General features: G+C 42.3%; 1 protein-coding gene across 1 annotated transcript in view; it reads left to right on the forward strand.

Annotated features, from left to right (window-relative positions):
* The window catches only part of inpp5a (inositol polyphosphate-5-phosphatase A), a 359,903-nt gene that overhangs the window by 296,437 nt on the left and 50,164 nt on the right, over positions 1-13,302 (forward strand). Inside the window, 2 exon segments of the mRNA XM_084321922.1 lie at positions 560-655; positions 5,286-5,360. Coding sequence (XP_084178048.1) covers positions 560-655; positions 5,286-5,360 — 171 coding nt within the window.

Genomic DNA, 13,302 nt, shown 5'->3' on the forward strand with positions numbered 1-13,302 from the left:
TCTCTCCCTCCCTATCTCTCCCCCTATGTATCTCTCCCTCTCTCGATATCTCTCTCTCCCCTCTCCATCTCCCTCTCTCTCTCCATCTCCCTCTCTCCCTCTCTCGCTCTCTCCCTCTCCCCTCTCCTCTCTCTCTCCCCCCCTCTCTCTCTCCCCCTCTGTCTCTCTCCATCTTTCCCTCTCTCTCCCCCTCTCCATCTCCCTCTCCCTCCCTCCCCCTCTCCTCTCCCTCTCCCGCTATCCCTCTCTCGCTCTCTCTCTCTATATCCCTCTCTCTCATCTCTCCCCCTCTCTATATCCCTCTCGCTCTCCTCTCCCTCTCTCTCTCCCTCCCTCTCCCTCTCTATATCCCTCTCTCTCCCTCTCCATCTCTATATCACTCTTTCTTGCTCTCTGTCGCTCTCTCTCTCCCTCTCCCTCTCTATATCCCTCTCTCTCCTCTCCCGCTCTCTCTCTCTCTCTCTCTATCTCTCTCTCTCTCTCTCTCTCTCTCTCTCTCTCTCTCTCTCTCTCTCTCTCTCTCTCTCTCTCTCTCTCTCTCTCTCTCTCTCTCCTCCAGAGTCTCTGCTCCAGTGCCACCTTGCAGACAGTCAGAGCCGCTGATACCAATGAAGTCGACAAGCTAATATTCCGTGAAAGTGATAACGACCGGAAGGTATGTTCTGTACGCCACGTCATCATAAACACCAAACGTGTTGGCTCAGTGTTTCACGAGGGCTATCTTCTACTTTTCATGGTTGACCAATAGTCATAGGATTTAGCTGAGTAATTAAATCGTCTGTTTAATTTAAACGTCTGTAAAACTGGTTTTCCCACAGTTGTTCTTCTACAAATAAATACAATCATGCAGAGGGCCTCTTTAAATCGAGTACTTATTAAAGGCCAAAACATATTGCTGAATGTTATTTTTGTGCCAGTTTATTGTTATTCTGGATACTATTCATTCAGTATGGGAAAAAAACAATGTGAAAAAACAACTAATTTACTCAAATAATCATTAAAGATCATAAAGACTCAAGACTGATTAATTACTCAAGTAAGCAGACACGGCCCTAATTATGTGTCATTAAATAATGTTGATGCATTATAATCGTCATTATAATCTCCCAGGCAGATTACACAGTTACAGACCATGGAAAGGACAAGACTATGAGTTGGATGAGCGGTTCAATGGAGGACAGTATCTCAGACCTCCAGAACTAGGACTATAGAGAACGGCACTATGAGTAGGATGAATGCATCAATAGAGGACAGTATCTCTGACCCGTCCTGCAGAACTAGAACTATAGAGCAGTGGTTCCAAAAGTGGGGGTCGCCGCGGGGGGGTCGCCAGATGAGTTCCAAAAAAAAAAAATACTATAGAGAACAGCGCATGCATGAATGATTGCATTAGGGCTGACCTTCGAATATTTTTTTGGAATTCGAAGCTTCGGAGCCGAGATTCGATTTGAATTCGAAGCTTCGATATATTAATTTTTTTTTTTTACAAATTATTATTATTATTTAAAAAAATATGTATGTTGTGGGACTTGTACAGCACTTTGTTCAACTTTGTCAGTGCTGTAAAGTTTAAACCTTTTTAAATCTTAGACAAACAAAACACTTTGCTTTCATGAAATATTGTAAGCCGTCATTTGAGGCTTTATAAAAGCAGCACAATGAACACAAATCTGTCAGTGCCGAGTCCGACCTCATCTTAAATAACAAACAGCATTGCTTGTTGTAGTTAACAAAGAGAGGCAGAGTTGATTTTGCACACACATTAAAAAAAAAAATTATATAATCGAATTTTTTTTCATATTCGAATCCCATGCCCATCGAACGAAGCTTCGAAGTATTTAAGACAGCCCTAGAATGCATCAATATTCAATAGAGGACAGTATATCTGACCTGTCCTCCACAACTAGAACTATAGAGAACGGCACTATGAGTAGGATGAATGCATCGATGGAGGGCAGGGGTGGAGCTGTAGAGGGAAAGAAGCTCCAGATCTGTCCTTGTGGCAGAAAGTAACAACAGTAAAAGGCCTCGGAATACATCAGGGAAGGAAGAAGTGCTTGGTAGAGGGAGTGCAGGTTGGTTGCATTGATCAGTACTTCTTCAGTCAAGTCAGTCGGTTGAAGTACAGCGACGGGTATAAAACTACAGTTTGCAGGATATCAGTAACCATGTCACTGAGGAGGAGGGGGGGGGGGGGAGCGCTGTATGAGTATGAATACTTACTCAGATAGAAGAATAGAGAAATGGGCCTTTCTCAATACCACAGTTAGCAGAGGTAGAGTATACGAAGTGGCCCAGGAGGAAGGAAGTGGAAGCTGGAGTAAGGCTTCTTCAGCCCCAGGGCCGAATGGATACCGGGTGGTACACAAGGAAGTTCTGCATGTGGGTATCATGGACAGTGAGAGCTAGCATGGAGGAGGGTAGTTCTAGGATTCTGGAGCTAACTGTTCGCGAGGTGTCGTAACTTAACGAAACACCAGTGAAGGGAGGTGCCCACTTGATAACCTTGGTGATATGCTGGCTCTCACTGCCTATCTCATCTACATGTTGGATTGTGGTGGCCATTAGGGGCCATGTGGTAGGGTATGTAGCACTGGCATTGTCAATACATTGTCAATAAAATAAAGGTTTGAAATGAAATGAAATACCTGGGCCCTCATTCATCAACGTGTGCGTAGAACATGTTCTATTTCCACACGTAAGCACAGAATTTAGAATGAGTGTACGCACAGGAATATTGGGATTCATCAACCGTGCGTACACAGGTCCTATGCTCCTCCGTGTTGATGAATACCACTTTGTTCTACCGTCAATGCTCGTGCATGATTATCCATATATGGTCATGAAAGTGAGGAAACACCCCCCATGGGATGTGAAATAATGGACTGACCCGAGCGGAACTCTGAGAAGCTTCACAGAGATTTTTCACTGCTGTCGAACCAAGAAGACACAACGCGCGTGTTTATGGGATAAATAAAAGGCGGACTTGTAAACGGTGATGTCAGATATCAACGGCTCCCTAAGACCATTGCTGCAATTCTGCCTGGACAGCTCAAAATACTAATAAAGACCGTTCGTTGACCACTGTTTGGCGTTGGTTGTGTGTCATTATAACCGTGCTGTAATATGAATGCCTTTATTAGTTGTGTTCGATTGGCTATATGATTTTTAGAGGCATCTATTTTGTTGTCGGTATTACCGACAACAAAATAGATGCCTCTAAAAATCATATACTATTAGGTAGCCTATATGAATTACATATAATAGCAGCCATAGCCTACATTATGCAACAGTAACTTGCGCATACCAGTGTATGCGACGGACCAGTGTATACCTTGTATCATATCATATTCATATAATAGTTTACTCTATCAGCATACCAGCATGTAATATGTTCTTTGTTAGAACTCAACTCGTTCGACAGGCTGACAGACGTGTACACTTACGGTGATGTCGGATATGATATCTATTAACCATTGCTGCCTGGGCAGCGCAAACACAAAGACCGCGCTGGAATATGACTGCCTTTTCCCGTGTTGTTTGATTAATACCCAGGGATTAAAGTTCTCCTCAATTTTATTCCAAATCGCGATGGATCTTCCGTCAATTTTCTACCTGCTGCATATGATTTCTAGAGGCATACTACAATCTATTTTGATGTCAGTATTGGGTAGCCTATATAAACAATAATACGAGAGCATATACAAGAACAATGAATCTCACTGCATGTATGATGTAGCCTGCCTTTCAATACATGAACTTGAATCCCATCATATACATAGTCTGTCCACTATCTGGTGTCATTGCAATGCGTTTTCTATTCTTTCTTATACAGTAAAAAGGGGGAAGAACACTATATCGTGGGTGTTCATATTCTGCTTACAGCTTCGAAATTCTACTTGTCTCGTTTAACGTAAAGCCTTTTAAATATAATCAAAACGTTCCCGTGTTTCTGCGGTCTGTTGCGCAAAATAATAACGGGTTGAGCTACGCGGAGCCAGTACACCCAGTACACCCCGTATAATAACGCTATATAAACCATGCTGCATTCATTCTGAGAGAAAGATCTATTATTCCAAATGCTATTTATAGGGTTTTGACCATAATTACACTACTGTTGCTATTTCACAATGAACTATAATGAATTACGGGGGTCGTACAGAACACGCGCCAGTGTCTTTATTTCCGCGTTGGAACGAATGCATGTACTGAGGAGCGCTTGTGCGTAGTAACGATATTCTACCACTGGGCGTCAGCTAAGTGTGCTCTGACCTGTGCGTAGACATAAGCACAAAGTCAAGTTCAAGTTGAAATTGATGAATCCCACTCTTTGCTTAGAAATGATCGTACGCACAGGGTAAGCACAAATCTGTGCGTAAGACACGTTGATGAATGAGGGCCCTGGTGCTCGCACAATGGGGCACGCATCTGTTTAAGTTGCCAATGCTGTGTACGCTGTGTGAGCGGCTCGACTGCGATTGTGTGTAAAATGCAGGTGGACCGTGGAGAGGGAGAGAGAGAGTTACATCGCTCTGTGCACGTGTGTGCGCGGCTCGACTCGACACATGTGTAAAATGCAGGTGGACCGTGGAGAGAGAGAGGGAGAGTCAGGGACAGGCAGACCGCTTCCGCATTATTCCCACTGCTCCGTTGTTGAGCGAATTGTTGATTCTCTCTGTCGGCACCCATGCACGTCAACCCGTTTGAGGAAGTGTCAGTATTTCCACTCGCTCTGTTGTTGAGCGAATTGTTGATTGTGGGCGGTGACTACAACCAGTGCCTTATTCACGTCAGCGAGCGAGTCAAATCAGAATGGCTTAGTTCAGTGAGGGAGGATCTTGTGAACTCGAGACTGGACTGATGAGCCAAAATGAGAATTAGAGACACAGACCCCATTGATACAACCCCACATTGCTAGAGAACAATCCTAAACACTGGAAAAGGCTATTTATAAGACATGGGACCATTAAGTATCTTGTGTTTTATTATGAATGAATTGCATGTCAAAATTGTTGAATGTTTCCTCTGATTATGAACTCACAAATTGAACATTATTTCTTTCCCGAGGGAAAAACACTTAACCACACTGATAACCTCGTAGCTCCTGCGTTGGCATACAGGTGTTTCTTTTAGTATGAAATGTGAATGGGCTTGAACCCACATTGAGACACATGCAGAATTAACAGTGCTCCCTTAACACCGGAGCAGTAAGTACAGTTCATTAGTGCTCACATTACCTCAGGGTGTTATTAATCAGAGCTGTTCTCCTCTCCACTATGTTTCAGGTTGTTCTTCAACTTGAAAAGAAGCTTTTTAATTATGTCAACCAGGACGTTTTCCGGGAAAACAATGGGACCTCGGTAAGTCACACCCTGCATTGTGTCTACCACCATAACTCATCTGTCATATTCATCTTTCTTTCTTTCTTTCTTTCTTTCTTTCTTTCTTTCTTTCTTTCTTTCTTTCTTTCTTTCTTTCTTTCTTTCTTTCTTTCTTTCTTTCTTTCTTTCTTTCTTTCTTTCTTTCTTTCTTTCTTTCTTTCTTTCTTTCTTTCTTCTGGGCTGAAACTAACTAGATTAACTAACATTATGTTTAAAGTTCATATTTGCATTTCAAATCGGTAAAGTCAATCTGTTGATGTATGTACAACCAGTTTGCACTGTATATGCTGCCTTCAAATGGGCGTCGTGTTAACGAGAAGAGTCCATATGAACAACCCACTGTTGTGATTTATCACAACTTCCTAAGTAGAACATTTCTGAAAGCTCCGAGTTCATGAGTTGTTATGTGGTGTTGACGTTCTGAGAAATGTCATGCTGACATACTGAAATGATATGCAAATATGAACGTTATATAATATTAGTTTATCATGTTCGTTTCGTGGCACCACAACAGTTTCTATATTAGCATCATTATAATCTCTCTTCAAAATCAATAATAATATAATAATAAAAGAAGAATTATTTTTCAGCAGAAAATACAGTAAAATATACATATAATTTGCATAAAATAGGTCAAAGCTAAATAAAAGCAATGCAAAAAATAAGAGAAAGGGTAAAAGCAATGCAGGCAATAACAGTACAACTAAATCATCAGAAATAGCACCTGAGGAAGCAGAAGCGAAACGCGTTGTGCAATAAAAAAAAAAAGCAAAAACCAGTCCTGAGGATTGTGCGGTCCCTTCTTTCTTTTGAAGGTATTCAACTTTTAGTTTTATATATCTCTCTTGCGCTGACCTGCACCTCCAGTCGGGGTCCAACTAGATGTGCACAAGTCTTATTTAGTTTAGTTATATAATATTAGTTTATCATGTTTGTTTCGTGGCACCACAACAGTTTCTATATTAGCATCATTATCATCTCTCTTCAAAATCAATAATAATATAATAATAAAAGAATTATTTGAAAAGCACCTTTCATTCAAGAATTGTAGCCCAAAGTGCTTTTCAGCAGTAAAATATACATATAATTTGCATACAATAGGTAAAAGCTAAATAAAAGCAATGCAAAAAAATAAGAGAAAGGGTCAAAGCAATGCAGGCAATAACAGTACAACTAAAGCATCAGAAATAGCATAAACATAGCAACATAAACAACAATAAAATTGCTCTAATTTACAATACAATAACCACAGTGTGGATGTTAGTGAGTGCAAAGTGGCAGAATTCATTAAAAGGTTAAATAATGCAAACATTTTTGGTAAACAACACTAAAACTCTAAATGTCAAGGAATCCCTTTATGCGTCTGCTGGGGCCAAAGCATCTGATTCACACATCCACTTTTATAACCTTGTATATCGCACAGTGGCTCACAGATAGCACTCGTTAAAATCCCCATGAAGCACACACACATTCACACACACACGCACGCACGCACACACACACACACACACACACGCACACACACAGGACCGACAGTATGACCATTGATCTCGGGACAGAGTATACACAGACTGCATTCATGTAGTCAGACAGATGTGTATATGAAAGCATATGAAACCATAATAAGCATTTCATCTCCTGTACTTGATGGGTATCAGGGTCTGGGTCAAGTATGTGTGTTTATATGACATAAGTATTTATTAAGCTGCACACGATGCCGTGCCGTGTGTTCCTCCGTATGAATGAGGTATTTATGGATGCTTTATTCGCAGCTCCGTGTGTTGCTTTTGTATTGTTTCTTGTGTCCGAGTTGGAGTCACTTTGTTCTCAATTCATTCAGTATAAAATGTACATGTAAACCTTCGATTATTTACTGTATTCGCTCTCAAGTATTTCTCAACTGAAAAGTAACAAGCCTCTCACGACAAAGTCCTTTCAATATTTTAATGTTGGGAGAAAATCCATTTTCTGAATTGACTGAATTGAGAGTGGATTGAACCACACCCTGGTTATTTTATCTCTGTAGCATTATGTTTGTGTAGAGTAGAAAAGTTTATTAAAGGTAGAAAAGTTTATTAAGTGTCACAAAGATACAATGGACAAATGTGGACAAAAAAAACTGAGTTTTTAGACACTACACACAAAAATGTATTAATAAATGACAATTCACGCTTCGTCAGAACTGTATCGTCGGTATAAAAAAATTAAGCAGAAATGAGTATGTTCTGTATATAGCAGCGGTAGAAGCAAAGCTCAGGATGCCCCCCCCCTCCTCTCTTCTCTTCCCCCTCTCCTCTCCCCTCTCCACTCGCCCCCACTCCCCTCCCCCCTCGCAGAGTCGAAACAAGATGGATGACATAATGGGACATCAGAGATAATCTGATGGTCATGGTCTAGTTAAACACACCGTGTTATGATCCTTATAAAACAAACTACCTTTCCAAAAGGATAAATGTGCACCCTGTCCCGCGTGGCAGGGAGGGGGGAAATCCATTGCATCCTTCATCAACTACGAGACTTGTACCGCCTTGACAGAAATTTAATTCGAGGCAGCTCTTGAAAATAATTATTGTATTTTGAGAGCAGTAATCATTGGCCGGGACATGATTGAATGTGTCCATGCCTATTGACTTTTGCTATGATTAATAGGTTTGTTTAGTCGATATTCCCATCGAAATTGTATAATTAATTATCCCCGGTGCTGTCAGGCCCGGACGATGGAGAGCCCTGATGAGTATTTGGGAAGATTAAATTTTCCGTGTGCTTGTGGCGTCGAGGGGCACCGGAGGGGCCTTGCTCCGGTGGAGGGATTGGAGGAGGAGGAGGAGGAGGGGGGGGGGGGGTGTGTGTGTGTGTGTGTGCTCATAATGCTTGTATATGTGTCTGTGGATGGGAACTCTGTACAGTTGCTTTCTCTGCATCCTGTCCTAGAGTGCATCCCTCCACACACACACACACACACACACACACACACACACACACACACACACACACACACACACACACACACACACACACACACACACACACACACACACACACACACACACACACACACACACACACACACACACACACACCTACCTTGCGGCCCCTCCCCTCCTCTGTGGCATTGATTTTGTTTCAGTATCTCTTTCTTGTAACTTTATCAGTGTGGTGTTGGCAGATGGGGGGGGGGGGGTGTGTTTGCATGCTAGCAGTGGGGTCCTGTAGCGAATGATGAACCTTTCTGTCTGGGCCGCTTCTCCTTGTCATGCTCGCGGCATAGCCCTCTGCATTACTCAAAGCCACAAGAGTTTTAAAATGATGACGGAGATAAATAAATAAATAACAAAGGCAGCTCCGGCCAAAACTTCTTTCATATTTTACCTGTCGGGGGTCTTAAGTGGTAATACAGCAGGCCATGCTGAATTAAGCCTGACCTTACAGGATATATAAACCATGTCTGCATGAATGGCTTATTGTGCTTCTATGAGTATTCTATACAAGACCACTTCCCTATCAAAATGTAGAAAGCGTGCCATGCGTGAATGATTATGTTGATACTCAGAGCTTTTCAAACTTTGTTTTTTTTCAGTCATTAATGCGCTTCTTTTAACAATGGCTTTGAATTGGACAACATATTGAATTTTACCTTTTTTTTTTAAATCAATATTTTCTTTCATTTTGTGATACTTCCACTGCATTCATTCATGCTTCATACACTGACATAAGGTGCTTATATTATCCAGCTCTACGTACCTGGTCTAACGTAACAGAGGTGTGCATGAGAGTGTGGCATAAGAGTGCAACAGTGGTTGTGTGTTTGGATAGGCCCTCACTCCGAAGCAATCGGCCATCCCCCTGTCAGCGACAGTTTATCGCTTTTCCCCCCAAAATAATGAAGATCTCATAAAAAGCAGGAAAAAATACGGGCCGTTGCAATGAAAGCCAAGTGTGAGGTGTAAAAATCAAATTAAATGACCTTTCACCCCGGCATTTATTGATGGCTTTTAATGGCAGCAGGTGTTGTCAGCGGGGATATTTGACAAGGTGTAAATCAAAGCACAATTATGGGCCGTGGACAAGCCTGCGTCGGGGTTAGAGGGACGGTCGGTCGCCAAATACCTCGTATTCCCTCTTTCCCCCTCAACTTCCTGCCTTTTAACTATCACACTCACCCTGATTTAGGACGGTGCTGTTCATCCAAGCAAAGTCAGAAATCTGAGGCCATGACAGGGTGTTTTTTTTGTGTGTTTTTTTTTTCTTCTTCACAGTCACTTCTTCATCTTGCCTTGTCTATGATATTGCCTGAGCTGTACTCGTGTACGCCAGCCCCTCCACAACGCCAAGGTCATTTCTGGCTGACAAACTACTCCCAGGCTTCATAATGCCACCAGGCCTTGAACCAATATGAGCCAGGTTTTTTTTTCTGTATTTTTTTTCTTCTTCCTTTTTTTTAATACTGCTGACCTACCAGACCAGCAAATCATTATGCTTAATTGACCCGCGATGAAATGTAGTGTGAAATTTCTGCCCGCAGGGTTTTCCAGTCATCTAAATGAATTACTCAACATTCACTTAAGACATACACACACAGCTACACACGCACGCACACACGCACACACCACCAAGCATGGAAACACACTGTCCTTGCGTCGCTCCCCAACACGGCTCATCTGCTGCCACTTAGAAGGTGTGACAATCTGAGGTGCTTTATCCCCCTTAAACAAACACTGTCACGCCTGAGAAGACCGAGATACACCCATAGGCTTTACACACAGAGACGCATACGATTACATCATGGAAAACTCCACTTAGAGTATGTCAATTATTGACACATACAGTTAAAGGGAAATAACACCTGTTTTTGTGGTGCCATGAAATGTTGAGTACTTAGGCCATGGTTAGACTAGTGTTTTTGTGGTCGTTTTTTGAATACGTTTGCTGTCCCTTTTACACAGAAATGCGTTTTTGGCGGATTTTGGCGGATACGTTGTGGCCCTACTGAAAACGCTAAATTGTGTTTTCCGTTTTTGAGTAGCGCCAAAACTCGCCGACAACAGTCGTGTAATTTGCACGGAGTCGGAGCCGTTGTTGCGAAAACGCCCATGCGCAGTAGATACCATCTGCGTGCCCTCACCAACGTCCGTGCGCAGTAGAGTGTAACCTACAGCCCGCTCGCGGCACCGTGTATATCCCTCCTGTCTGTCTGTCTGTCTCGAGCCCGGGGAGCAGCACCGAGCACCGGCCGAGGAGCAGCCCGCGCGCAGCACCGTGTATCTCTCCAGTCTGGGCTGTCTGTCTGTCTGTCTCGAATTCATAACGTTATTTCGCGGGACTGTACATTGTAACATTAACACAGCCCAGCTGTCAACTGTAGGCTACTTTGTAACTTTCTGGCGTTTTATTCATAACAAACATTGACGCGATTCCGCCAACACATATGTAATATTAATAGGTTTTGCTCACAGAGAGATAGATAAATAAATAAACATAATCACGGTTATCTACCAACAACTGCATGTACTGTAGAAATTTATGTTTCAGTGCAGATAAAGGTACTGTACAAAATAACCTCTAAAACACTGCTAGAATACACAAGCAGTTAGGGTGTGCTGTGTTAACGTTACAATGTACAATCGCGCGAAATAATGTTATGAATGCCCGAAAACATTTGTGATGTCACAGTGTCATGTCATAATCAAACATTCTAGAACATTTGTGTATCTATTCAACAATTCTCTCACAGCTGAGTGTGGACGACAGCGGGGACGAGGGAGAGTAACTACCTCCCCGCGCATGCTCAGTGCTGAATTCGAGACGAGATCCGTTGTGGTCTGACCAAGCCTTGTTCTGACAAAACGAAAGCGCTCAAGGTGCAAAACGAATGTCTAACTCGGCTGCGAAACTCGGCTGCGAAACTCGGCTGCGAAACTCACCTGAAAAACTAAACGAAAAACAGCCTAGGTGTAACTCCAGCCTTAGTTAACACCGAAATGAGAATCTGAACCCAAGTCGAATTTAAACAAAAAAAATGTGTTTGTTGTCTACTGCGCAGTCCCATAATTTATATTCGGGTGACGTCACACATTTGACAGTTCTCTCGCTACTTTCTCGTTTCTCCAGGAGCGAGTATTGCACAAATATTGATGCACTGTGCTAGGGCACGGGAATAACATATTATGTGAATTCTTAAAATGGGTGGAATTCCCTTTTAACCCTTAGAGCCACAACCGATTCGGTATGTATTTTAACCTCTAAAATGCACAGTGGGTAAAAAATTACCCCTATATCAACTAATTGAATCCCATTTTACCCCCCAGACATAAAAATGCAAATCATCTTTTGTTACCACCATTTTTATATATATTATTTTTATAAAAACATTTGAGTAAAAAAAACATATGCCCAGTAACATAATACCAGATATTGATATTGGATTATTTAATATTGAATATAGTTGTAGTAGTGTCTAGGATCCCATCACCCAGAGTGACCTTGGCTGTGACCTGGAAGTGGGTGGTCACCTTTTAACCAAGCTGTAAAGCCATAGCGCCACATCATTTTCATCTAAAAACCTGCCCCTTACCTTAAGCCTACCTTACCGGTTACTTGCCAATGGTATGTAGACATTAGCCGCCCAAAAGGGTGAAACTGTCGACATGTTTAGTGGTATATGCAGTAAATATATTCCTGACCTAATGTTTTGACAAGGATCAAAGGTTCCTATCAAATTCTGTAGGCAATATATAGGGGTCATTTACCCTATTGTGTAAGCTTGGGGTAAAATTTTAATCAGAAACGTGTTTTAATGACGATATACAGTACATTAATTTCAAATATATACATTAAGGGAAACACTTAGCCAGGTCACTTTGAAAAGTGCAATACATTAACGTCCATCGGGATACTGTATGTAGATAATTGTTTACCCTTGTTATAATGAACTTGGGGTATTAGAAAAACGTGATTTTCTAAAAATAAAAAAACAAACATAAAACCATGATTTGCAAACATCAGAAACACGTTTTTTTTAGTAATATCTGGAATATTAAACAGTTTAAATGATTGTTTGCAAAGTTATAGCAAAAAAGCAATTCACCAGCTCATATCTGACCCGTTATGCAAACTATTGTAAAGACACTTTCACATAACCTCCCCCACTGTCTTTGTCTCTCTCTCTTCTCTCTCTCTCACACACACACACACACATAGTGGGAATGTGTGATTGGGAGGAGTGTAAGATGGGGTGTACAGTGGAGCGTGGGGTGTATCCCTGGCTCTCCATCCCTCATCCACAGAGAGTGAAGCTCTCCTGTGACCCTGGTGTTGTGAGTTTGATGAATGCTGCACATCTGCCCTCCTGAACCGTCCACCCTCAGTCTGGGAGCCCCCACTGCCTGGCTAGTAATGGGCCACTGTTCTAAACCACTGGCATGCCACACACACGCACACACACACACACACACACACACACACACACACACACACACACACACACACATACACACAAGTATATACACACAGAGTAATCACAAGCACACATGCTGGACTTTCACTTGACATGCTTTCGTTCATGCATGTATGTGTGTACATGTACACACACACATCACATGCACACAATTATACATACAACACATGTGTGACGGCATGTGCTCATACACAGATGACCTCACACACACACACACACGGATATCCCTGCACTTCCTATGTTGCTCCCAAACATGGATGTGTCTGATGTGTAGATGGATGACAGCAGTCGCCTTCCACTGATGAAGCACAGCCAGACCAGGCTGCAGAAACAAATTAGTGGGGGGGCATAAAATGTTCTCGGGGGGGCACAATGGTTTTTCAACACAGGTTCCCTTTTATACGTTTCAGCTGGGACAGCGGCGCTGTGGCTTGCTTGGCGCTGCCCACGGTGCTGAACTAAACAGCA

This window comes from Notolepis coatsorum (genome assembly GCF_963971535.1).
Source record: "Notolepis coatsorum genome assembly, chromosome: 9".
Taxonomy (NCBI): domain Eukaryota; kingdom Metazoa; phylum Chordata; class Actinopteri; order Aulopiformes; family Paralepididae; genus Notolepis; species Notolepis coatsorum.